Here is a 27,236-nt window from a genome sequence, read left to right as displayed (position 1 = left end):
CAGTCCTACTTCTGAGTCCACTCAGTCTTACTTCTTGTTCAGCCAATTGCTAAGACAAACAAGTTTGTTTACATTTATGGGAGATAACTGCTGACTGCTTCTTATTTATAATGTCACCTGAAAGTGAGAACAGGTGTTTGCATGGTATTTACGTGCCAGATATGCTAAACATTCACGTGCCCCGTCACGCTTCGGCCACCATTCTAGAGGACATGCTTCCATGCTGATGATGCTCGTTAAAAAAATAATGCACTAATTAAATTTGTGACTGAACTCCTTGGGGGAGAATTGTATGTCTCCTGTTCTGTTTTACCCACATTCTGCCATATATTTCATGTTATAGCAGTCTCGAATGATGATCCAGTACATATTAGTTTTAAGAACACTTTCACAGCAGATCTGACAAAACGAAAAGAAGGTACCAATGTGAGATTTCTAAGGTTAGATACAGCACTTGACCCAAAGGTTTAAAAATCTGAACTGCCTTCCAAAATCTGAGAGGGATGAGGTGTGCAGCATGTTTTCAGATGTCTTAAAAGAGCAATACGCTTGATGCGGAAACTACAGAACCCGAACCACCAAAAAAAAAAATCAACCTTCTGCTCGTGGCATCTGACTCAGATGATGAAAATGAACATGCATCGGTCGCTCTGCTTTGGATCATTATCGAGCGGAACCCATCATCAGCATGAACGCATGTCTTCTGGAATGGTAGTTGAAGCATGAAGAGGCATATGAATCTTTAGTGCATCTGGCACGTAAATATCTTGCGATATCCGGCTACAACAGTGCCATGCTAATGCCTGTTCTCACTTTCAGGTGACACTCTAAACAAGATGTGGGCAGCATTATCTCCTGCAAGTTGTAACCAAACTTTGTTGTCTGAGCAATTGGCTGAAGTAGGACTGAGTGGACTTGTAGGTTCTAAAGTTTTACATTGTTTTATTTTTGAATGCAGTTATTTTTTGTACACAATTCTCCATTTGTAAGTTCAACTTTGATTATAAAGAGATTGCACTACAATACTTGTATTAGGTGAATTAAAATATACCATTTCTTTTGTTTTTTACAGTGAAAATATTTGTAATCAAAAATAAATATAAAGTGAGCACTGTACACTTTGTATTCTGTGTTGTAGTTGAAATCAATATATTTGAAAATGTAGGAAACATCCAAAAATATTTAAATAAATGGTATTCTATTATTGTTTAACAGTGCGATTAATCGCAATTAATTTTTTTAATCGAGTGATTAATCACAATTAATTTTTTTAATCATTTGACAACCCTACTTGTAATAAAAACATTATGTGGTTCTTTTGCTATAAAAGTTTTGAGAGTTCAAACAACATTTCATAATAACCAGAGCTTGTTTTACTATGATTCATCTGATTAAAGCGTGCATCTTGCAATAGTGACGAGAGATTACAACAAGGAATACAATCATTACTAGCCAGTCATAAATATGTTTTTAATATCGCTTAGTACTACTCCTATACTAATAAATGTACTTTCATACTTAGTTCTGTCACTTACTATAATAACTTTCATTTCATTGGTTTAACAAACTAGCAGGACTGCTGCGCTTTTGAATAGGGAAGTCCTGTCTTTTCTGGAATCAAAACTGTGCTACACCCATCTATGACCAGTATAGTCAGGATATTTTTTCAAGTCCTTGTCTCCACTGAACATTTTCTGATATTGTCCTGCAATTACTCTAGCATCTCTGCAACTCCACCAATGTTAATTATAGGGGAAAGCACTAGTGTAAACCAGTCACCAACATTCTTACCATGATGTTGCATAGACCTGCTTTGAGTAGGGGTAAGTGACACTTGTAGATCAGCTGTCAGGTTTTCTGTTTGGTTTTTAAACTCACACTGCCACAGTTGCTATCACTACTGGAGCTGCATAAGTGATAGAGTAATGGAGGGAGAAGTTCAGAAAACCCTCAGTGTAAACATATCCTTAGATCAATGCTTCTATATTGGGAAAACTCGGTTGCAGACTACTTAGTAGGATAGAATAGTTTTTAGTATGGTACAAAAAAAATGCAGAGGAAGAGATACCTATTTCTCTGGTCACAATTGTTAGCAAAACTGATGCTAGCAGAGTTCTAGAGAAACTGTATTTAAACACTGATCCAATCCCAGTAGGAATAGGGCCGTAGGGACACCACTAGCATTATAAATACAACCATGTCATGGGACCAGGCTACAACACAGTTCCAAACAGTAGTTTAAGAAAGACTTTAAGGGCCAAAAACAGGTTCAAGCCTTAAACATGTGAAAGTTGCATGCTAGTTTCCATTCCAATAACTATCCTGCCACCTCCACCCCTCTATTTTTGTTTTTCTTTTAAATTACTCATGATTGTCTCTAACATGTAACTCTGGGTCTGAAATTTTTCATGCTTATGTGATCTACTCACCAGCAACCACTGTAGCCCAGAACATAATTGAGTTTTTCCACAATCACAGTAGATTCTTAAAGTGAAAAAATATGAAAATTGTTCTCAAAGCTAAAATAGAAGGTCATCCCTAACCTAACTGGAATTGTAGCTTAGTAGGTTTTGACTTTACATTTAATTTGTGTACTCTTCCTGCTGAAAACAAACGAACAGACAAAAAGAGAGTCAGGCAAAAAAAAAATTTTTTTTTTGAATAAAAAATAAATGTGGTGAGAATGAGCATCTATGCTCATTTTCTCTTCTTTGACATATACTTACTTTAAAAAGACCATATACCATTTCTTTGAATTTCTGAACAGTAGTTCCTCTAGTTGGTTTATCAAACAGAACTATTTCTTTTCTTGGTTCCAGTTCAGTTCCAAGATCAAGATGAATAGTTTCTTCCATCTGGCATTTTATGACACCTTGTAGATTACCCCAGATTCCTAAATACATCTATGTAGAAAAAAGGCAATGAGATAGTTACATAAAAATTTCCTCAAAAGCTCTCCTGTCTTCTACTGTCCTGAGTCAGAATGCTGGGTTTGCTCATGGAAACTGCAAGGAGCCAGCATTCAGACTAGTAGTGGCAGCTCCCTGTACAATGTGCCACTTTAAAACATATTTAAGAGAGACCACTGCATCCAAATATGATTTTAAAGAGCAACATACCCATGCTCCATAAAAGTGTGCTTTATACAATGGCAACAGCAACTTCTCCATTAAGGCCGATAAGGGGCATTTATTTTGGTTTCGTGGTGCAGGATGGGAGAGAGGAAGCACATTGTACTGGAACACAGGCACTCTGTCAAAACCTTTAATGGATGTGGAGTGTCAGCAATTTTGGAAGTGACCGTGTAATGAACGTAAGAACATAAGAATGGCCCTACTGGGTCAGACCAAAGGTCCATCTAGCCCAGGATCCTGTCTTCCCACAGTGGCCAGTGCCAGGTGCCCCAGAACAGGTAATCATCAAGTGATCCATCCCCTGTCGTCCATTCCCAGCTTCTGGCAAACAGGCTAGGGACACCATTCCTGCCCATACTGGCTAATAGCCATTGATGGACCTATCTTCCATGAATTTACAGACACTCCACAACTTACGCAAGTGTTCGGTTCCGGAACGCCTCGCGTAACTCAAATTTTGCGTAAGGCGGAAATGTATACCCAACCATTACAAAGGAAAAAAAAAAAGACCTCCTATTTCTAGCTTACGGAACTTTTTCCATAAGTGCGGATTTGCATAAGTCGGGTTTGCATAACCCAAGGGGCATCTGTATCTAGTTCTTTTTTGAACCCTGTTATGGTCTTGGCCTTCACAACATCCTCTGATAAGGAGTTCCACAGGCTGACTGTGCGTTGTGTGAAGAAATACTTCCTTTTATTTGTTTTAAACCTGCTGCCTATTAATTTCATTTGGTGACCCTAGTTCTTGTGTTATGAGAAGTAGTAAACAAAACACTTCCTTAAGTTTCCTTCTACTTTCTCTACACCAGTCATGATTTTATAGACTTCAATCATATCTCCCCTTAGCCGTCTCTTTTCCAAGCTGAAAAGTCCCAGTCTTATTAATCTCTCCTCATACGGAAGCTGTTCCATACCCCTAATCATTTTTGTTGCCCTTTTCTGAACCTTTTCCAATTCCAATATATAATTTTTGAGATGGGACGACCACATCTGCACATAGTATTCAAGATATGGGTGTACCATGGATTTATATGGCGGCAACATGATATTTTCTGTCCTATTATCTATCCCTTTCTTAATTATTCCCAGCATTCTGTTCGCTTTTTTGACTGCCGCTGCACATTGAGTGGATGTTTTCAGAGAACTATCCACAATGTCTCCAAGATCTCTTTCTTGAGTGGTAACAGCTAATTTAAACCCCATCATTTTATATATATAGTTGGGATTATGAAATGGGATTTCATAGCTGCTCTAGTGCAGGGTCCACACCAAGTATAGGTTTATTGTACATTTAAAGTTTCAGTATTTTAAAAGTGGCATGTGTAAAATTAGAGAAGTAGAGTGTTACACAGTATTACAAAGCATACATACACATCTGTATAATATGATATGCCAAATCATCAAATACACTAAGAAATACCAAATCTATACATTTATTGGACTGTAGTATTTATCTAAATCACTGTAAAAGGTAAATCTCTGTCCTCATTTCCCCCACCACCCAATTTATCACAGATTTGCTGAACCTAGCATATTGGATTTAAAATGCCTAGAGTTAAAAATGATTGAGTGGCAAACATCCTATTTCATGGAAACAGAAATGTGAATTAAATACAAAATTCAGACAAGTATAATCCTTGTAAAATGGAATCAAACATTATTCTGAATTGTTGTCTCCTGTTTCTAAGATAGAGTTCTATATTGGTTGACAGCTCAGATTTCTCACTTTTAGAATGGGATTATAAATGCAGTGCCAACAGGATCCCTAGTTTAAAATTCTCATCCCTTGAATATCTCAGTGAGCAAAACTTTAAATAAGTAAAAATTTAACTGAAGTCAAGTCATTTTACAATAAGGTCTGTTTAATATTCTGCAAAAACCAAACAAACCCCAAACCTGGTTTAGATAAAGAATCATATGATTAGCTCATATAAATAAAGTCATACCTGGTTATTGGGTTTTGTTGACAAACATTTTCCAAAATACAGTGTTTCTTTAGCGCAAAGACTACTACATGCTGATCCATCAATAACTCCAGTCTTATATTTATCACACTGAAAGACAAAGAGGAAAATAGTTTCTAGAAAGAACTGAAGAATAGAAAGAGGAAACAATACACCTGTTGGCTTTTCCAATATCTATGCTTTTATCCTGTAAAATGAGGGGGGGAAAGCTGTACAAACTCTGAAACGTGTCTGTGGTACAAAAAAAAATTCAGATATGTCCCAATTCTGCAAGTTGCTCTGCAGAGGTGAACCCCCTGCATCTGCATGGGGACCCTATATAGAATAGAATACAGCAGAATATTGAAGCTAATGGGGCTCTGTGCAGGCCCAGGGGTCTACCTGCATGGAGCAGTTTGCAAGATCAGGGCCTTATTGGGTCAATGATTCAAACTGGGAGACAGACTGGGAGCTTTTACACTCGATCAGAAGAGACTTACCGAAAACAAGAAACAAACAAAACAAAACTACATGCTAGATGGTGCCAGAAGATGCCTTGGGGGGGGGAGGGGAGGGGAGAGGAAGGTGGTGAATGTAAGAAGCACAATGATTGCTAATGCCTCAAACTTGTTAAGGCATCTGCTAACACGTATCTCTGCTTTTACATGGGGGTCTGCTAATATGTATTTCTACTTCCACGTGGAATCCTCAAATTTCACCATTCTGAAATAATAGAAAAAGGAACAGCCTGCCATTGAGTTCATAGTATTATTTCTTTTAATCTGTATATTCTTTCAGTAAAAAAGGATGTCTATGTTTTGGTATAGGTACTCTGACACATTTTAAAAATACAAGTATAAGATTAGATTATTCTAGCAACTCCCCTTTGACTAATAATTAAGGTATAATAGACCAGCAAACAAAAACATATTTAAGATCTTTACAATCTTTCACCAAAGTCCTCCCAATCCCTTGCAGCCAGGGAAAACAAATGGACAGCATGCCCTAAAAAGCCAATAAACTAAAATTATTTTGGACTGTGAAGGAGAAAGTTTCAGATCTACAGGGCCCCTGTGGAGAACACACTGCCAGCTGCTTCTCTCTTATAAGAGTGAGATTCTACCTGAGTGTCTTGTGGGTACTCTAGCAGCATGCATCATTTTTAACTCATCAGAAGGAGTTAAACAAAGGCAGCGGAATCACTAACTTAAAATTAGTATATCAATTATAATTGATTCTCCCACAACAAAAGCGTCACAAAGTGAATTTGATCACATGGCAGTTTACAACTCAGCCATTGAATCAATGAGAAAATAAAGTACAAAAATAATTGGTTTTAGCTGTAGGTAACTGAAATTAGGATTATTGTATTTGCATAACGTAATAGTAAATATTACTTTTTGATGGAAACTACTGAATAATTCAAAAGTAGATTCAAAGATGATAAAAAAGCTTAACAAACAGGACATATAAATATACTTACTATTATTTTCTTACAGTCATGACCTCTGCATAGCTCTGTGTAAGTGGAGTACTGAACATATATAATCCAGCTGCCAATAAATACTACTAGCCAAGAGATGAAGAGATACTTCATTCGCATATATGAGAAGCGAACCTGAAGATATAAAAGAAAAACATGAAGGTAATTAATTCAGGAATAGGCTGAACTGCTTCCATTGTCCTAACATGATTTGCCATTCAGTCTTTACAAAAACTCTATATAAAATCCAGTCATCTTTTTTATTAATGTGTAGTATCCTTTTAGAACACTAAGTTCCAGGATCAAACAGAACTGGTGCTGGATGCCAGCTATAGGGGAAAAAGAAGGACTCTGATAATAGAAATTGGAAAAATGAGACCAAAGGGAGGGTTGGTAAAAGTTTACCAAATTGTAAAAAAACTGAAACTGCCAAATTTCTACTACTTCCACCTATGCCAGTCCACCTGGAAGAAGCATTTATTGTCAGTTACTTAGAAGCGCTACTTCTGGAAAATCAGTTCCAACAGAGCAGAAACTAATGAAAGATATAACCTAATCCAGATGAAAAATAAATTTGAAATCATCAGTATATGGAGGGTGGTGGTGTAGAAGGAAATAATTCCCATGTGTTTGAACACTTTCCATTATGTGGCTAATTAGTGGAATTCAAAGGAGGGTGATGGAAAGTTCCATGTACTATTCTGATCTCCAACTGTCTTCTACATTGCCATATTTTCATTTTCTGGCTGCTTCCACCCCATCAACTACATGTTATCCCTTTGGACAAGGGAAGGTTGTTTGGGTTTTTAATGTTTGAGGGTGGGTTGCTGCTGTCCGGCTTAAAAAAACAAACAAGCAGGGATAGAGGCTGATCTGGCCATTTGGCCATTTAGCTTTTTCTTCCTGATAATCTGGAGTGCTCATGATCTGATTTTGCACTCAGGAACAGCAGAAAGTGTTGGAGAGAACAGAACAGCAGAGACCAGTCTTGGCAACATAAAGAGTGAGCATTCAGATTACGTAAATGTAAAATGCCTGTTCATTCTTCTTCAGCCACATGAAATCTGTGCTTTGTATAGAGAAACAGTGAGACTTGGCAGGCATGCAAGGAAAGGAAAGATGGGAAAGCAAGAGCATGGATATGAGAGGTAGTAAAGTACATAAAAGATTGTTTCTGAAGGTTCTTGTTCTTAAATCACAACCAGAGGCCTTTAAAGGTCCACCCACACCAAATATGAATACCAGTTTCAGCTGGAGATAGCAATTCCAGGAGAGAGAGCTCTGTAATATTGGATTGCTGTAAATGATAGTGTCTTTAAATTAAACCAGTCAAAGAGAATATACAAAATTGTTTAAGCATCTTAGCATAACATACTTCAATCTAAAATGCGATCTTACAAAGGAGAATAAAGACAGAATTTGCTGGAAATCTAAACAAAGTACACTGGTTCTCCACTTGTGAGGTACTCCCTTCTCTTCATGTGTCATTATATAATCCCTGCATCTGTAACTTTCACTCCATGCATCTGAAGAAGTGGGTTTTTTACCCATGAAAGCTTATGCCCAAATAAATCTGTTAGTCTGGAAGGTGCCACTGGACTCCTTGTGTTTTTTTTTTTTAAACAAAGTAGATTATCTTTTTTTTTTTAAATAAATATTAAAAAAAAAAACCCTCTGCTTTTAGTACTGTACTGATTTTACTTTAAATATCATTAGCTTTCATAATTATATTCCAACACACTTTTCCCTGAAGGAAAATAAAAATCGCCATGACATATTACTTTTGTTTTCCAGATATCTTCTAATTAGTGGTCTATTTAGTTTTATTTCTACTTGCTAGACACTTGGAAACAAGTATAAAAAGGAAGATTCTTTTGCCAAGAACCTCCTATTCTAAATAGAGCATATATAGACAATGGATGTGATGCAACACAAAGCAATGTGAATGAGTGGTGGAATAGCATGTGTCTTATTTGTTCCACAGTTTTGGTTTAGGATGGGTTTTTTTGTTTTTGTTTGTGTGTTTTTCTTGTGTCTATTTGTTAGCATTTGTCAGTTCACGCCTCTTGAAATTATTGTTTCAGGCTGTCTGAACATGCAGGCAGTCATCAGTTACACTCAAGTCACATTTATAAGCTTTTCTTCAACTGTAAGATCTAGAAACAGGGTGGATAAAAATCAATGATTTTTTTAATAAAAATATTTTTTTTATTTAAACTGAATTTTTAATTTAAATTAAATACATTTCTTTTAATATAAACCCATTTAAAATTAAATTAGCAATTATAACAACCTAAGTTAAGGCCGAAATTTATTATAATCTATTAAAATAATTTAAATTAAATTAAAGTAGTACATGCTTGCTACTGAGGTATTAGAGAAAGCCAAACTACTGAATTGGTAGAAGTCACTGGCTACGCACATGGAACAAGAGTTTGCTGCAGTGCTAAACCAGCTTTTAACAGAAGTAGCCTCTTCCTCAAAGGCAGACAAAATAGTGTCTTCATTTCAATTTATTCAGCGCTCTTCAGTTCAGTGACTAGTTCATTCAAAATAAAGAAACCAGTGCGAGTAGAAAAAGCAGGAAAGCTTGATTTCCTTTTCTAATCTATGAAAAATTAAAGCTGAACTTATCACGACTCTAGAAATGGGGACCCTGGGCAAAGGCCTGTAGTGCCTTACTCTGGCTCTGTTGTGATGGGAACTTGAAGAGGAACTAAGCCTGGTCAGAATCGTGACCAAAGTAGGAGATATTCTGTGGCAGCATTTAGGGCAGAAACAAAAACTATTTTACTCTGTTCCTACATTCATTTATGCCTCTGCAAAGGCAAGTGTTACTTGGTACTTTTCTGTGGCGGCTGCTATTTTCCCCTCCAAATCTAAGATTTTAATTTTTAACACACACCTAAGTCTAACCCTTACAGTTGTGAAGAAAACCTTCAGAACATGAACCTAGTGTAAACCAATGAAGTGAAGTCTACCCGAGTCCACAAACTCAGCAGATACTGCTCCTTTTCATCTCAATTGGGTGTTAGCTCTGAAGACTACTAAGAACAATTTAAATATCAATTTAGTTAAGTTTTGCCACTGAACAAAGTCTGTAAGTAGGGTGACCAGACGTCCTGTTTTTAAAGGGGGCAGTCCTATATTTAAGGCCTCCTACAGGTGTCCTGACTTTTTCTTAAAAATGGGCAAATTGTCTCGTATTTTCTGTTTCCCTCCTCCCTTCCACATCAGTACTCGTGGGTCCTGCTGCTGGCTGGATCCCTGCTTGCCAGCTATCCGCCCACCAGCGGTGAGTGGGAGGGTCCAGTGGCCAACAATGGGGGTGCAAGGCTGGTGGCAGGGCAAAGTTGCAGTGTGCGGGGCCGGCCGCTCCCCCTGCTGGTCCATCAGTGCAGCCCCTGCTGAGTGCCGGCTCTCAGCCAGCAGGGCCTCACTCCCTGTCCCGTTTCCGACCAGCAATGACTGCATGCTGTGGCAGCCAGTGAGTGAGGGCAGGTCCTAGGCAGCGGCTGGTTACGTGTCACCTCTATTGTCCACCATTTATGTGCTCCCCCTCTCACTGTCTGCTCCCTGCTTTGCCCCTTCATACACACACACACATTCCTGCTGCTCCTCCATATCTCCCCCGGCAGGGCACATCCTGCTCCCAGTGCTGTGTGGAGAACCAACCCCTAGTTGGAGTGCTCAGCTCACTGGCAGGCTCCTTCCTTCCACCACTTACTCTGGCTGGGCCAGTGCCCCAGGCAAGCCCAAGACACTGTGGCCCGGGGTGCTGGCCAGGAGGAGTCAAAGCCCCACATAGTGCCAGCACAGGGTAGCCTCTCCGCCCCTCAGCCAAGCTCTGGAGTGGTGGGGTGTGTGTGTCATTTCCAGCCTGTTCATGCCCTGAATCTGCAGGCTCCACAGCAGACCTCCAGGCACCCTCTTCACCTGCCCCCTCCCACCCTGGGTGCTGCCCCCAGGGACAGCAGGGCTTCTCTGTCCCCTAGGCACCCTCTGCTGCTGAGCGACCTACCTGGCCGGGTTCGCTGAAGCTCCTGCAGTCAGGTTCCCTGGGCCCTGGTGCACAATGCAGCCTTAGGGCTTAACCCCTTCCTGCTCTCGCTGTAGCTGCAGGGGGGTGCAGGGACAGAAAGACAGGAGGTGGCTGGGTTATGTCGGTGGCCAGCAGCAGCCAACAGGAGGTATTAGCTGCCTTTCAACACTGTGCGGGCAGGAAGGGACGGGAGCTGCTTCCAGCCACAGGGCGGTGGGGGAAGACATGAGCTCTGCAAAGACACGGGCCAGGTCATCCCTTCCCTTCCCCCTCCCCCTCCCACTCCTGCGGCTGGAAGCAGCTCCCGTCCCTTCCCTCCCGCACAGTGCTGAAAGCTGGCCACATTCTGGTGTGAACTCTGGCAGAAATCTGGGGTGGTGGTAGTGCATGTGACCTTGCATGCCCTCCTCCAAATGTTACCTCGGGAACACGCGGCACCAAGTACTAGGAAAGGCGAGTCCGTCCAGGGGCCCAGGGTCGGTCGGACACACACACACACACACACACACGTGAGAGAGGTGTATGGGTCACCTCTCCCCCGGCGATCCCATAAGTCTTAATGATAAGAAGATAAATAAAAAGAATCAAACTAGAGAAGGGCGACAAAGGTGTGACAAGATTACGGCGATCAACAGATGGCTCAGGCAGTGGTGCTATAAGGAGGGCTTTGGGATGTATGGCCACTGGGAAGCAGTCATGGACAGAGGACTGTTCTCTCGGGATGGACTTCACCTGAGTAAGGAGGGAAATAGACTTCTAGGATGGAGGCTGGCACAACTGATTAAGAGAGCTTTAAACTAGGAATTTGGGGGAGATGGTTGGGAGATGTCCAGGTAATCTCCACGCTGGAATTTACCATTGAGAGGGAAGAAAACGAACTAAGAAAGGATACAGCCGTGGGTATATGAATGGACATAAAGAGGAAGGGTAGTGTAGATACCAGTCTAATAGGTGATACTGGTGGTAGAATGTCTGTGCCTAATCGGGTAAAGAATGTCAGTGAAGCCGAATGGCAAAAATTAAGATGTTTGTACACTAATGCAAGGAGCCTAGGTAACAAAATGGAGGAACTAGAGCTACTGATGCAGGAAGTGAAACCAGATATTATAGGGATAACAGAAACATGGTGGAATAGTAGTCATGACTGGAGTACAGGTATTGAAGGGTATGTGCTGTTTAGGAAAGACAGAAATAAAGGCAAAGGTGGTGGAGTAGCATTGTATATCAATGATGAGGTAGACTGTAAAAAAATAAGAAGTGATGGAATGGATAAAACAGAATCTGTCTGGGCAAAAATCACATTGGGAAAGAAAGCTACTAGAGCCTCCCCTGGGATAGTGCTTGGGGTGTGCTACAGACCTCCGGGATCCAATTTGCATATGGATTGAGACCTCTTTAATGTTTTTAATGAAATAAATACTAATGGGAATTGTGTGATCATGGGAGACTAACTTCCCTGATATAGACTGGAGGACAAGTACTAGTAATAATCATAAGGCTCAGATTTTCCTGGTTGCGATAGCTGATGGATTCCTTCATCAAGTAGCTGAAACCAACAAGAGGGGATGCCATTTTAGATTTAGTTTTGGTGAGTAGTGAGGACCTCATAGAAGAAATGGTTACAGGGGACAACCTTGGTTTGAGTGATCATGAGCTAATTCAGTTCAAACTAGATGGAAGGATAAACAAAAATAGATCTGGGACTAGGGTTTTTGATTTCAAAAGGGCTAACTTTAAAGAATTAAGGAAATTAGTTAGGGAAGTGGATTGGACTGAAGAACTTGTGGATCTAAAGGTGGAGGAGGCCTGGAATTACTTCAAGTCAAAGTTGCAGAAACTATCAGAAGCCTGCATCCCAAGAAAGGGGGGGAAATTCATAGGCAGGAGGTGTAGACCAAGTTGGATGAGCAAGCATCTCAGAGAGGTGATTAAGAAAAAGCAGAAAGCCTACAAGGAGTGGAAGATGGGAGGGATTAGCAAGGAAAGCTACCTTATTGAGATCTGAACATGTAGGGATAAAGTCAGAAAGGCCAAAAGCCATGTAGATTTGGACTTTGCAAAGGGAATTAAAACCAATAGTAAAAGGTTCTACAGCCATATAAATAAGAAGAAAACAAAGAAAGAAGAAGTGGGACTGCTAAACACTGAGGATGGAGTGGAGGTTAAGGATAATCTAGTGTGGAAGTAGGCATGGCCCAATATCTAAACAAATACTTTTCCTCAGTCTTTAATTAAGCTAATGTTCTTATGTTCTAATGAGGATTTTAGGGATAATGGTAGGATGACAAATGGGAATGAGGATATGGAGGTAGAGATTACCACATTCGAGGTAGAAGCCAAATTTGAACAGCTTAATGGGACTAAATCGGGGGGCCCAGATAATCTTCATCCAAGAATATTAAAGGAACTGGCACATGAAATTGCAAGCCCATTAGCAAGAATTTTTAATGAATCTGTAAACTCAGGGGTTGTACCGTATGACCGGAGAATTGCTAACATAGTTCCTATTTTTAAGAAAGGGAAAAAAAGTGATCCGGGTAACTATAGGCCTGTAGTATGCAAGGTCTTGGAAAAAATTTTGAAGGAGAAAGTAGTTAAGGACATTGAGGTTAATGGTAATTGGGACAAAATACAACATGGTTTTACAAAAGGTAGATCATGTCAAACCAACCTGATCTTCTTTGAGAAGGTAACAGATTTTTTAGACAAAGGAAATGCAGTGGATCTAATTTACCTCGATTTCAGTAAGGCATTTAATACGGTTCCACGTGGGGAATTATTAGCTAAATTGGAAAAGACGGGGATCAATATGAAAATTGAAAGGTGGATAAGGAACTGGTAAAGGGGAGACTACAACGGGTCATACTGAAAGGTGAACTGTCAGGCTGGAAGGAGGTTAGTAGTGGAGTTCCTCAGGGATCAGTTTTGGGACCAAGCTTGTTTAATCTTTTTATTACTGACCTTGGCACAAAAAGTGGGAATGTGCTAATAAAGTCTGCGGATGACACAAAGCTGGGAGGTATTGCCAATACAGAGAAGGACCGGGATATCATACAGGAAGATCTGGATGACCTTGCAAACTGGAGTAATAGTAATAGGATGAAATTTAATAGTGAAAAGTGCAAGGTCATGCATTTGGGGATTAATAACAAGAATTTTTGTTATAAATTGGGGACGCATCAGTTGGAAGTAACAGAGGAGAAGAAGGACCTCAGAGTATTGGTTGATCACAGGATGACTGTGAGCCGCCAATGTGATATGGCCGTTAAAAAAGCTAATGCGGTCTTGGGATGCATCAAGCGAGGTATTTCCAGTGAAGATAAGGAGGTGTTAGTACCGTTATACAAGGCACTGGTGAGACCTCATCTGGAAGATTGTGTGCAGTTCTGGTCTCCCATGTTTAAGAAGGATGAATTCAAACTGGAACAGGTACAGAGAAGGGCTACTAGGATGATCAGAGGAATGGAAAACTTGTCTTATGAAAAGAGATTCAAAGAGCTTGGCTTGTTTAGCCTAACCAAAAGAAGGCTGAGGGGAAATATGATTGCTCTTTATAAATATATCAGAGGGATAAACATCAGGGAGGGAGAGGAATTATTTAAGCTTAGTACCAATGTGGACACAAGAACAAATGGATATAAACTGGACATTAGGAAATTTAGACTTGAAATCAGACGAAGGTTTCTAACCATTAGAGGAGTGATGTTCTGGAACAGCCTTCCAAGGGGAGTAGTGGGGTCAAAAGACATATCTGGCTTCAAGACTAAGCTTGATAAGTTTATGGAGGCGATGATATGATGGGATAGCCTAAATTTTGGTAATTAATTTATCTTTGATTATTAGCGGTAAATATGCCCAATGGCCTGTGATGGGATGTCAGATGGGGTGGGATCTGAGTTACTACAGAGAATTCTTTCCTGGGTGCTGGCTGGTGAGTCTTGCCCACATGCTCAGGGTTTAGCTGATTGCCATATTTGGGGTCGGGAAGGAATTTTCCTCCAGGGCAGATTGGCAGAGGCCTTGGAGGTTTTTCGCCTTCCTCTGCAGCGTGGGGCACGGGTCACTTGCTGGAGGATTCTCTGCACCTTGAGGTCTTTAAACCACGATTTGAGGACTTCAATAACTCAGACATAGGTTAGGGGTTTGTTACAGGACTGGGTGGGTGAGATACTGTGGCCTGCATTGTGCAGGTCAGACTAGATGATCATAATGGTCCCTTCTGACCTTAAAGTCTATGAGAACTATGCCATATTTCTTTTTAGCAGGGATGTCAATTTGAACATTTGTACTGTATAATTCTGATTGATTGCCGTTCAACTTGCTTGAATATGAGTAATTTTACCAGATGTCCCATATTCAGCATAGGGAAATATGGTCACCCTATCCATAAGAAGGAATAATGCCAAACATTATGAAGCTGTTGTTATGGGTTTGATTAAATCTCATTGACACTGATGGGTGTGAACACACCTTTCATTTAAAATAGTTATAAGAGACAAATAAGGAGACCCACCTACAACAAGACATAATAGAGCTGGACCTTCCTGCCCGGCCCTTGAGCTCCCGGCCGGGGAGGCAAGCCCCCAGCCCCTCTCCTGCTGTTCCCCCTCCCCCGCAGCCTCAGCTCGCCGTGCCGCCAGCACTCTGGCCGGCGGGGCTGCGAGCTCCTGCCGGGCAGCGCGGTGGCATGGCTGGCTCCAGCTGGGCGGTGCGGCTGCCAGTCCTGGTGCTCTGAGCAGCATGGTAAGGGGGAGGCGATCCTGGGGGGGCAGTCAGGGGACAGGGAGCGGTTGGAAGGGGTGGGAGTCCCGGGGGGCCTGTCAGGGGGTGGGGGTGTGGATAGGGGTCAGGGCAGTCAGGAGACAGGGAGCGGGGTGGGTTGGATAGAGGGTGGGGTCCCGGGAGGGTGGTTAGGGGACAAGGAGCAGGGGGGGGTTGGATGGTCAGGAGTTCTGAGGGGGACAGTCAGGGGGCAGGAAGTGGAAGGGGGTGGATAGGGGGTAGGGGCCAGGCTGTTTGGTGAGGCACAGCCTTCCCTACCCGGCCCTCCATACAGTTTCAGAACCCCGCTGTGGCCCTCAAGCCAAAAAGTTTGCCCATCCCATAATAGAGTATGCCCCGAAATTCGGACTGCTAGGTGGAGGGGCTTTTCTGAGTATTGTTTGGGTTAAAGAGAACGTGTGTATGCTCCAGAGAGATGCAAGAGACTGGGGCCTTGTCTACACTTGCAAGTTAGAGTGCATTAAATCAGCCCCTGGCACCCTAACTCCTGGGGTGTCCACACTGGCAAAGCACTTAGAACGGCTGGACTCCGCAGCTGGAGCACCCCTGGTAATCCACTTCTACAAGAAGGATAGAGCTTTCTGCTCCCAGCTGAAGCGCCGGGGTGTCAGTGTGGACTACGAAGTCAAGTGGCCACTCTCATCATTGTTTTGAACTGGGCTGCAGGCATGCAGATATCCCCTGTTTCTGACAGCCGGCATGCTTATCTGCTCCGGGACGTGTGTGTGTCTATATATGTGAGAGAGAGAAAGACGGGGGTGGGGGCTGATGTCAGGGTTTCCACCTTCCTCCTGCAGCTGTCTGAACTTACAAGACAGCATGCTGACACACTCTCTTCCCCCCAAAACACACTGTCTCGCTCCCCACATACACACAACACACTCCCTGTCACATTACTCCTCCCCATTTGAAAAGCAGCTGGCAATCTAGTAGGATGCCCTGGAAAAATAGGATTGGGAAACCTGCATCATGTGATGCTGTGCCTGCCCCGCATTAGGCATTGCAAACCCTTCCCACAGCTGCAGCCACTTGCAAACTGGGATAGCTACCATGATGCACTGCTCTCTGTGGCGTTGCAAGAGCTGCTAATGTGGACATGCTCCACAGTCACAAGGAGCACAGTGTGAACACACAGCAGCGCTTTCCCTGCTGCTGTCTCTGAGGGATGGTTTAACTCATAGTGCTCTACATCTGCAAGTGTAGACGTAGCCTGGGAGAGAGAGACAGCCAGGAGAAGCATGGAGTACAACGCTGGAAGAAGCTAGAGAGGGAGTTTTGGGGTCTGCTGCTGGCTAACGAGGCTTGGTGATCTAAACAAAGAAAATATCTCCTTTTGTTTTTTTGGTTCCTCCTGTATTCAGAGAAACAGGACTTTGTAAATTCCTTGTAAATAAACAAGACTGCATTGAAGGGGAAAAAAGAAAGATTCCATTGTCACTCTCTACTCCCAACTGCAATACACATAGGGCACCAAATTTGGACTAGCTGCTCGGGACAATGGGGTAATTATATATACAACCCACTGTCAGTGGCATCTTATTGTGATGTCAAAATGGTTCCTATTCCAAATAATTTCACTATTATAGAGTAGTACTCTCTCAAGGTAAGCAGAATTGTCCTTAACTCGTAGCTGGGATGCAAGACTTCCAAAGAAAGCCCTGCATGCTGCAGGAACTGATAGAAGGCTCTTTAGAAGGCTTTTCGTTTCAGATACTGAACCAATACCCCGGCATAGTGTTAAAGAGCACAGTGTGCTAAAGAAGGTTCAGTTTTTCAGATGAAAGAATTGGAGTCCCAACAGCTTGCAGTCATTAAAGATCCCAGGGAACATAAATCATGGATTGTTATCCAAAGTGTTCTACCCAAATTCTAGTTTGCCCAGTTACATTCTGCTGACTTATTTCTCCCTGAAGTTTCAATCTGATGCAGTCTTGTTCACCTTGTATCCTACAGTTACATAAGTGTCAAGAACAGATGTTTGCTGCTTTCATTCATAGCCATGACATTTTGCCACTGAAGCTGTGCGATCAGCTAAGCAACACTAGATATGCCACAATAGTGACATATTCTGCAAGTGTCCAAATCATGGTCCCCATTTCCCTCTTTCAGAGTAACAACTCCAGAGAAGCAGCTCAATAATTATGTCTCAAAGATTCCATCTGGTGTTGCTTATTTGGCTCCAATAGATGAATTTTTCCCCTTTAACACATATAGTTTTCTAGAAAACTCAATAGTATCAAAGGAACAGTTATAAACAGACAGGAACACTGTGATTTCCACACACACTTTCAAAATGTAGGTACTACATTCCTTAACAATACTAGAAGCCATACATTTCAGCCTCTACCCACAAAGTGGTCACTCTTGCAAGACTTCATCTACATTTCCCCCCCCCCCCCCCTCCCTCCATAGTATCTTGCATCAGACTTCAGTGTATGCATCCCCTCAGGTACTTTGATACATTCCATAAAGTTCTAAAGATTGTTAGGGAACATATTTTGACACCCATGTACATTTGTCAGTAGTTGGTGTAAGGAAGTATCGGGTCCCAAAAAGGAGCAGGAATGCAAGATATAGTGCAGAAACCCTTCTCATAATGTCACCTCTCCTTTTCATTTGGGTAAGTGTCAGTCCTTAGTTTTGCATTCTGCTAATATTACTTTTCCATGAAAGCAACTGTTGTAGCAACCACACGGATTTTTTGACATAATGAATGGAAAAGCAGATGATTGTGTGATTGTGAATGGAGAGGGAAGGTGTCCCACAAGATATTGGATAAAATTGTCAAAAGAACCTAAATGACTCAGGCCATGTCTTCACTACAAACTTAAGTCAATTCAACTTATTTCAGCGTAAAGCCGCTGCAGTAAGTATATCGCTTGTGCATACTTGGCTGCTTGCATCAGTGTTGCATGTACTCACCAGGAGTGCTTATTTTAATGCAAAGTATGGTGCGCTGCAGATAAGTATCCCAGTGTGCCACTAGCTACTGGCAGGCATGCTGCCTTTTGGGAAATTTTCAAAATGTATTGTGGAGTAGAGAAGAGTATCACACACAGGTGACAGGGAGCAAGGGGTCAAGTTCACAACTTGCAACTTTCTCCCTCCCATAATGCCATTCATATCCCATAATTTTCATGCCTTTTTAAAAAAAAAAAATCCACAAACCCAGGTGGGCACGACCCTTTCCACAGTCTGTAATCTCTTACAGAGTTCTTCAGTATTGTCACAAATGTTGCAAACACCGGACAAACAATCCTCCAATATTTGCAGAGCTGCAGGATAGATTGCTGAGGAACACAGTGAAAAAACAATTCAAGGTAGTTGGTAGCATTCACAGAGCAGTTTCAGACAGTCAAGGAACACTCCTGAGCTTGAGAAAAACGAGCACTGACTGGTAGTATTGGACAGTAATTCAATCGACGAACAGTGGCTGCTTTGAAACGACGAGCAGTGGCTGCAGAACTTCTCGCTGCAAATGGCCACATTCCTGGATCTGCGTGCTGACCTTGCCCCAACTCACCAGCACAGAGACACCGTAATGAAAGCTACTGTGACGTTATTGACATAAACTGGGACGGTACAGATCATTGTTGCAACCACTGTTATATATTTGCAGCAAATATTGTACAAAGGTTGTCGTGTGAGGTGTCTATAAAGAGGTTATGATTTGCTAGTTATAATTATGCTGTCTGCATGTGTGTACCATTTTGTAGTTGAAGTTATGAATATTGGCTATGAACTTGTATCTCGATGTGTTTTGAGTCTGAGGCCTTGGCTACACTGGCGCTGTACAGCGCTGCAACTTGCTGCGCTCAGGGGTGTGAAAAAACAGTGAGGCAAAGGAGGAAAAGTTGCCACCAGGATGGAGGATAGAGGTGGAGCAGCTGTCTTTGACTTGTAGGAGCAAAACAATGAAAAGTGTATACCTTTGTCCTGCTAATTTGGGGTTGGGTCCGGTGCTATCTTTACATTTAAACACTAAGGAAAAATGCATTCACACACTCACCCAAGGCTCTTTCCCCTTCATTGACTCTGTGCTCAGCTGGGGGGACTCACTAGATTGTGGTGCAGTCTGAAAAACAGGTCCTGGCTGGTGGCATAGCTGGACCTCCCTGCTGTGTGTTCCCCCCCACCCCTCCTCCTTGCTGTTCACAGCAGAGTTCTGTGTCTCAAGCTCCTCAGAGGTATCTAGAGTGGTCTAAGGGGTGCTAATGGAGTATCCACCAATTATGGCATGCAGCTTGGTGTTTAAAAAAAAAAAAAAAAAAAGACAAAAAGGGTAAGTCTGCAGCTTAGCATCAGACTGATTGTTGGCCTCCCTGGCCTTATAGTATGCATGCTGCAGTTCCTTCGCTTTTACATGGCACTGCTGCTGATCCCTATCGTATCCCTTTGCCTTGCATTCTCTGTGCAATCTTTTCGTAGATGTCCACATTTCCATGGCTAATCCATAGCTGTGCCCACACAGTCTCTTCTCCGCACAGGCCCAGGAGATCCAACGCCTCCAATCTACTCCACAAAGAAGCGTGTCTAGTGCATGGAGTCAACATGGTCAGTTGGCAATTGCATGAAACAAGAGACAGCTTGTGTGCTCACAAAGCTGGGCAATCAGGAAAAAGCATTTTAAAAATACACAGAAGTTCTAAAGGAGGGTAGCTTCCGGTCTACGGGGCCCCTGGGCAGCAGAGATCACAATTGTGAGCAGAGTGGTCAGTGTCAGGCATTGGGGACAGCTGCTAGAGGACTGTTAGGGACGACATAGGTCATGCCGCATCTATACTTGCACTGCATCAACCTCAGTAGATCAACCATGGCTCAACACTATTCAATTAGGTGGTTTTATTGAGTCACTGTAATGTAGTGCTTACATTGGCTGGAGACAAATTTGAGTGTAGACGCACGCACAAATAGGCTGATGTAAGGCAACTTACATTGACCTAACGGTGTAGCATAGACCCAGCTTTTGGAGTCTAAATCCCATTTTCAAAAGTGACTTCGATGCTTTTGAAAATGTTACCCAATCTCTATTAGGATGTGACCACACTATCAGAATGTTTGAGAACTCTTGCACTACACATTTTTTTAATAATTATTTTGTAAATCTTGATGGCACTAACCAAAGAAAGCTTCTTGGTCGGCCCAGACAGGTGGAGTTTTCAAACACTGCATAATGCAACAAGTTAAATAGAAAAGCAATAATGCACCTGTAAGCATTGCAACAGTCCTAATGCCATGAGATAAGATTTAAACTCCTAAAGTACATTAACATTTTACACCATCACTGTAGCACCTTAGCAACTCACAAACATTAATGAGTTTATACTTGCAAGGAAATATTAACACCTCCATTTTACAGATAGGAAAATAGGCATAGAGAGATTTAGGGATTTGCCCAGATCACACAGGAAGTGTGTGGCGGAGCAAGGACCTAAATTCAGATCTCATGAATCCTAGTCTAGTACTTGAATTGCAACACCGTCTGTCCTCTCACCTTCTGCTATCAAGATATGAAAGTATCATTCTTATTTTTAATATCCATGTCTCCCTATCTATTCCGCTTAGATTTGTTTGAGTCTTCCAAGAAAACTGAACGTCACCTGGCTCCATCCAAAAATCCAAAGCTTCAATATAAGTAAGAAGTATAACTTGCCATGAATAAAACATTAAGTGTATTTGGGAAAAATAAATTGGCAACTCTGAGCCCAAGTAGCCATCTTGTTGAAGAAATGCCATTTGTGACAACACCTGTGTGACAGACTGCTGTAAGAAACTAAATAAAATTGTCAGGCTGCTTTAATGATGTTTTAACAATCAAAACTTGTTTCTACAAAACATTTCATTTTTAAGTTATTGGAAATGTTACACTCTGAAACTTGCTTAGAGTTGTGCTTTTTGTTCCTAAACTGCCAGTGTTGCAAATTAAGTCACTTCAACAGGACGGTCACCCATGAAACATGCTTTATTTATTATGAGAACCATTTCTTACCCTTTAGACTTTTAGATTGCTGGAGAGAATAAAATGAGTGCAGTTTTCCTTTAAATACAAAGAGAATATTTACCTAGAAACGATAGTCACAGTTGTTAAAAAATATAAACACTTTTTCAAAGTATGTGTAACTACTGGCTTCTCTGAAATTTTCTATGAAAGGGTAAGTACCGTGGTTTATAGTAACTGAACTTAAACTTTTGCTTACGATGCTTGAAAAATATTACTGAAATTTTTTAAAACTGTTCTGGGGTTCTGTGGATGCTCATCCTGTAGTTTATCAAGATATTACACACCTTTAATATACATTTTGGAAAGGAACATGAAATAAGATTAACCAAATCAACTCTTACTAAAGAAAGCTGACTTTTAAAGATTCAGGTAGCCTAGAACAACTCGAATACTCGAGGCTCCTTTTACTTACACCTAGTTTCTCTCCCTCTCCGCTTCCTCAAATAACTATTTAGAGAAAACTGCAACTTACAACAGAAGAATTATATAGGAACACCAGAATTATCAAATCAGATCAGAAAAATAGTCCATCTAGTTGAGTAGACAGCACTGACAGTATACCAGACACTTCAAAGAAAGATGCAAGAAACCTCATAATGAAATTATCCATACAGAAAAGATTTTAATTCTATAATCCAAATAAAGGGGTATAGTATCATGGGTCTATGGTTCAGATCAGGGGTCGGCAACCTTTCAGAAGTGGTGTGCCAAGTCTTCATTTATTCACTCTAATTTAAGGTTTCGCACCAATAATACATTTTAACATTTTTAGAAGGTCTCTTTCTACAAGTCTATATTATATAGCTAAACTATTGTTGTATGGTAAAGTAAATAAGGTTTTTAAAATGTTTAAGAAGCTTAATTTAAAATGAAATTAAAATGCAGAGCCCCCCGGACTAGTGGGCAGGACCCGGGCAGTGTGAGTGCCACTCAAAATCAGCTCGCGTGCCATAGGTTGCCTACCCCTGGTTCAGATCATATATTTTCTCTAAGCAAGAAGAGTCATTAACACTATAAATGCTCATCACATACAAAACTCAAAGTAAACTACTATTAGAAATCTCTGATGGAGAAAGGCCTAGGAGAGAACTACCTGTAGTAAGGAGACTGAATTGCCTCTTACCCTTATAGAAGGTGGTCCCTCCAAATCAGGGCTCAGGTCAGCAATGGGCCAGTGTAAGAAAGCTCACACTTTGGCTGCCTGCATCGTATCTGACCTGTGAATAAACAGAGGATTTCAGTTTCCACAACAGCCAGTTCCTTAACCTTCATGCACATTAGAACGGATGATAAAATTTAATTTGGGAGTAAACTATTGATTTTTAAATCATTAGCTTATTTTTTAAGCCTGGGGGCTAGAGTCCCTGCTAGGGAAAACAGTTGGGTTTTTAAAGCTTTGGACCTATGCTTTTTGTTATTATTTTAACATCTGCATCCTAAATGTATCAAAGTGTCACAAAAGAATCATTTGAGGGATTTTGAACTTCATACCAAATTAGATGGTAGTAATGATCTATGCTTCACTACAATACAATTTATTGTAGTGGGAGCAGTATTGGCTACAGTTGAATTTGCAGAACTGTCATCAGCCTAACAACCTAATTGAAGAAGATTTCCTAGCATGGTCTCTGCCCAGAGGTGAATTATTTTGGAAAGTCTGAATAAAATCAGTTGACCATTTTTGCACAGGTAGGAGGGTAGAAAAGTAATACACACTTTTCCCATTATAAAATTATACTTGCAACTTTTATTAAAATAAAACAAAACACACATAAATCAACAGCCAAATTAGCTGTGGATTGAAATTTGGCATAAAAATATGTAGACCTTATTGAAAAGGGGTATCTTCACGTGTTCCGGAGGAAATTAATCATGGTTGTAGAAAAAAGTTGTAAGATACTATATTATTTTAGATATAATGCTCTAATATAATTAAAATAATGTAAATAAATATAATATAATTAAATATCATAATACATAGTACAAGGGGACACTGCTAAAGTTGCATGTGCATCTTAATTTGGTGTTTACTGATATTTATTCATTCAACCTTAATGTTCTATTAACAGTTTATGGAATTATTTTAAAACAGCCATTTTAAGATGGCATGTTCTAATTTAATGCTTTCCTCCTAACTTAGTAGAGGTCAGATCTAACAGCATGGAACTATAGAAGGGAAATTTAATAATCACTAGAGGAATAAAGAAGTGACATTGCAGAAACTTGAGTACCAAACATTCTCTGAATGACAGTATGTATCTTTAAGGGGATCATAAAGTCAAAATTAGGGCTGTTGATTAATCACAGTTAACTCACGCGATTAACTCAAAAAAATTGTGCTTAATAAATATTTTAATCGCACTGTTAAACAATAGAATCCCAATTGAAATTTATTAAATATTTTGAATGTTTTTCCTACATTGTCAAATATATTGACTTCAATTACAACACAGAATACAAAGTGTACAGTGCTCACTTTATTTTTGATATTTTTATTACAAATATTTGCATTGTAAAAATGATTTTAAAAATAGTATTTTTCAGTTCACCTCATACAAGTACTGTAGTGCAATCTCTTTATTGCGAAAGTGCAACTTACAAATGTAGATTTTGTTACATAACTGCACTCAAAAACAAAACTGTGTAAAACTTTAGAGCCTACAAATTCACTCAGTCCTACTTCTTGTTCAACCAACTGCTACGACAAACAAGTTTGTTTACATTTACGGGAGATAATGCTGCCTGCTTCTTATTTACAATGTCACCTGAAAGTGAGACCAGGCATTCGCATGGCACCAGGGCCGCCGAGAGCGGGTTCAGGCCCCAGTGAAAAAAAAATTTCGGGCCCCCCAGCAAGGGCGGACGGGCTAAACAGGGCCGACGAGAGGGGGGGGAAGTCGGGCCCCGGGACCCTTTCCAGACCGCCGGGCCCCGGTAAGGCGACGAGAGGGGGGGAAGCCGGGGAAGCCAGGCCCCCTTCCGGACCGCTAGGCCCCGGTAATTTGTACTGGCTTCCCCCCCCATCTCGTCGGCCCTGCATGGCACTTTTGTAGCTGGCATTGCAAGGTATTTACATGCCAGATATGCTAAACATTCGTATGCCCCTTCATGCTTCGGCCACCATTCCAGAGGACATGCTTCCATGCTGATCAAGCTCATTAAAAAATAATGCATTAATTAAATGTGTGACTGAACTCCTTGGGGGAGAATTGTATGTCTCCTGTTCTGTTTTACCAGCATTCTGCCATATATTTCATGTTACAGCAGTCTCGGATGATGACCCAGCATGTGTTGTTCATTTTAAGAACACTTTCACTGAAGATTTGACAAAATGCAAAGAAGGTACCAATGTGAGATTTCTAAGGGTATGTCTACACTACGAAATTAGGTTGATTTTATAGAAGTCGATCTTTAGAAAGTGATTTTATACAGTCGATTGTCTATGTCCCCACTAAGTGCATTAAGTCGGCGGAGTGCATCCTCAATACCGTGGCTAGCATTGACTCATGGAGCGGTGCACTGTGGGTAGCTAGCCCACAGTTCCCACAGTCTCCGCTGCCCATTGGAATTCTGGGTTAAGCTCCCGAGACCTGATGGGGCAAAAAGATTGTCGTGGGTGGTTTTCGGTACATGTCGTCAGTCTCCCCTCCCTCCGTGAAAGCAACGGCAGACAATCATTTCACGCCTTTTTTCCTTGGTTACCCATGCAGATGCCATATCATGGCAAGCATGCAGCCCGCTCAGCTCACCGCTGCTGTTGTGAGCATTGTAAACACCTCACGCATTATACTGCAGTATGTGCAGAACCTGGCTAGGAGACGCTAGCACGAGGATGATTGTGAGGACATGGACACAGATGTTCCTGAAAGCACGGGATGTGGCAATTGGGACATCATGGTGGCAGTGGGGCAGGTTGATACAGTGGAACGCCGATTCTGGGCCCAGCAAACAAGCACAGACTGGTGGGTATTGGATGATTCCCAGTGGCTGCAAAACTTTCGCACACGTAAGGCCACTTTCCTGGAACTTTGAGAGTTGCTTTCGCCCGCCCTGAAGCGCAGGAATACCAAGATGAGAACTGCCCTGACAGTTGAGAAGCGAGTGGTGATAGCCCTGTGGAAGCTTGCAATGCCTGACTGCTACCTGTCAGTCGGGAATCAATTTGGAGTGGGCAAATCTACTGTGGGGGCTGCTGTGATCCAAGTAGCCAATGCAATCACTGACCTTCTGCTAGCAAAGGTAGTGACTCTGGGAAATGTGCAGCTCATAGTGGATGGCTTTGCTGCAATGGGATTCCCTAACTGTGGCGGGGCGAGAGATGGAACGCATATCCCTATCTTGGCACCGGACCACCTTGCCAACCAGTACATAAACCGCAAGGGATACTTCTCAATGGTGCTGCAAGCACTGGTAGATCACAAGAGACGTGACGCTCGCATCTTTAGGAATGCCGGGCTGTTCGAGCAGCTGCAAGAAGGGACTTACTTCCCAGACCAGAAAATTACTGTCGGGGATGTTGAAATGCCAATAGTTATCCTTGGGGACCCAGCCTACCCCTTGCTCCCATGGATCATGAAGCCGTACACAGGCAGCCTGGACAGTAGCAAGCAGCAGTTCAACTATAGGCTGAGTACTAGAGGGCTTATTCCTTCACCCACTCACTTCCCTGGTCCTTCTCGCATGAACAGAGAGCAACAATAGCCGAAGTCCAAAGGTGCAAATAATTTGATGTTTATTGAGGTGAACTTCCAGCAAGCATGATTCCAGTTTCCTTCCTCAGTGTCCCCCTTCCCAGCTCTGACACCACAGAGCCTTGCCCGTGTCCCTGTTCCCATTTCCCTCCCACTAGCAAAACATGAATTCCCCCACCCTGTTCCCATTCCCCTCCCCATTACTTCCTCGTTGACTGCAGACTATATAGTAAAACTTGAGTTCTGCTTAGCTACTCCTTAACCAATCATTTTACTGAAATTTAACTAACCAAGCCTAACATATTGTAACATGATTATTTAACCAATTATATCCCACCACCTTAACTGGTTTACACCCAACAAAATTAATTATACAGCAGACAGAAACAATCCCAGAACCAGATAGAGATTATACAGACAAACAATAGGGAAGTAGAGACTACTGTGATAGAACAATACAGAAATGAGGATTTCACATCCCAGCTATTGATAAGTGAGTTCTTGCCAGACAGGATGCTATCAAACTAAATTTCCTTTTACATCTTCTAGGCTCTTCCCTTTATCTGGAGATGATAGATCAATCACCTTTCTAACAGCCCCAGATGGCCTTATTTTAATGTGACTAGTTTGGAATGTGAGGATGTGACCGTTCGCTTCCCAGCTTATGGCTGCCTCTGCTGCTTAGCCAAAGGCTTAGCCTAAGAACAGGGCCTCAGACTGTCACAGTAAGAGAAGGCCCTTACACCAGCAGACAGTGATTTTGATTCTCTCTTTTTATGCCTCTATAACTAGCTAAGTGATAAGAATATACCTAAATTCTTAAAGTATAGGCCTTTGCAGACAAGCCTGAATATCTATATCCTAACACTGAGCAATTGCAGAATGGGCCTTTGGACGTTTAAAAACTCGCTGGTGCTATTGGCTGACTAGGTTAGACCTCAGCGCAACCAATATTCCCATTGTTATTGCTGCTTGCTGTGTGTTCCATAATATCTGTGAGAGTAAGGGGGAGACGTTTATGGCAGGGTAGGAGGTTGAGGCAAATTGCCTGGTGGCCAATTTTGAGCAGCCAGACACCAGGGCGATTAGAAGATCACAGCTAGGTGCGCTGTGCATCAGCTTTGAAAACCAGTTTCATGACTGGCCAGGCTATGGTGTGA

The 27,236-nt window shown here is 41.7% G+C and overlaps 1 protein-coding gene across 3 annotated transcripts in view; it reads right to left on the bottom strand.

Moving 5' to 3' along the window:
• The window catches only part of DIPK1A (divergent protein kinase domain 1A), a 50,917-nt gene that overhangs the window by 2,307 nt on the left and 21,374 nt on the right, over window positions 1-27,236 (bottom strand). Inside the window, exons 2-5 of one of the 3 annotated variants that reach the window (XM_024204611.3) lie at window positions 22,509-22,602; window positions 6,561-6,695; window positions 5,081-5,188; window positions 2,727-2,903 (exon numbers count right to left, since the gene is read on the bottom strand). In XM_024204611.3, coding sequence (XP_024060379.2) covers window positions 2,727-2,903; window positions 5,081-5,188; window positions 6,561-6,680 — 405 coding nt within the window. In that variant the 5' untranslated portion in view covers window positions 6,681-6,695; window positions 22,509-22,602. Of the gene's footprint in view, window positions 1-1,813; window positions 1,907-2,726; window positions 2,904-5,080; window positions 5,189-6,560; window positions 6,696-22,508; window positions 22,603-27,236 lie in introns of those variants that run through there. The other 2 variants (XM_024204612.3, XM_024204610.3) reach the window with 2 other exon arrangements.

Source organism: Terrapene carolina, unplaced genomic scaffold, assembly GCF_002925995.2.
Source record: "Terrapene carolina triunguis isolate 2854851 unplaced genomic scaffold, T_m_triunguis-2.0 Scaffold211, whole genome shotgun sequence".
In the NCBI taxonomy this organism is placed as follows: Eukaryota; Metazoa; Chordata; order Testudines; family Emydidae; genus Terrapene; species Terrapene triunguis.
Note: the sequence above shows the minus strand (reverse complement) of the source record. Positions and strands in the feature narration are given on the sequence as shown.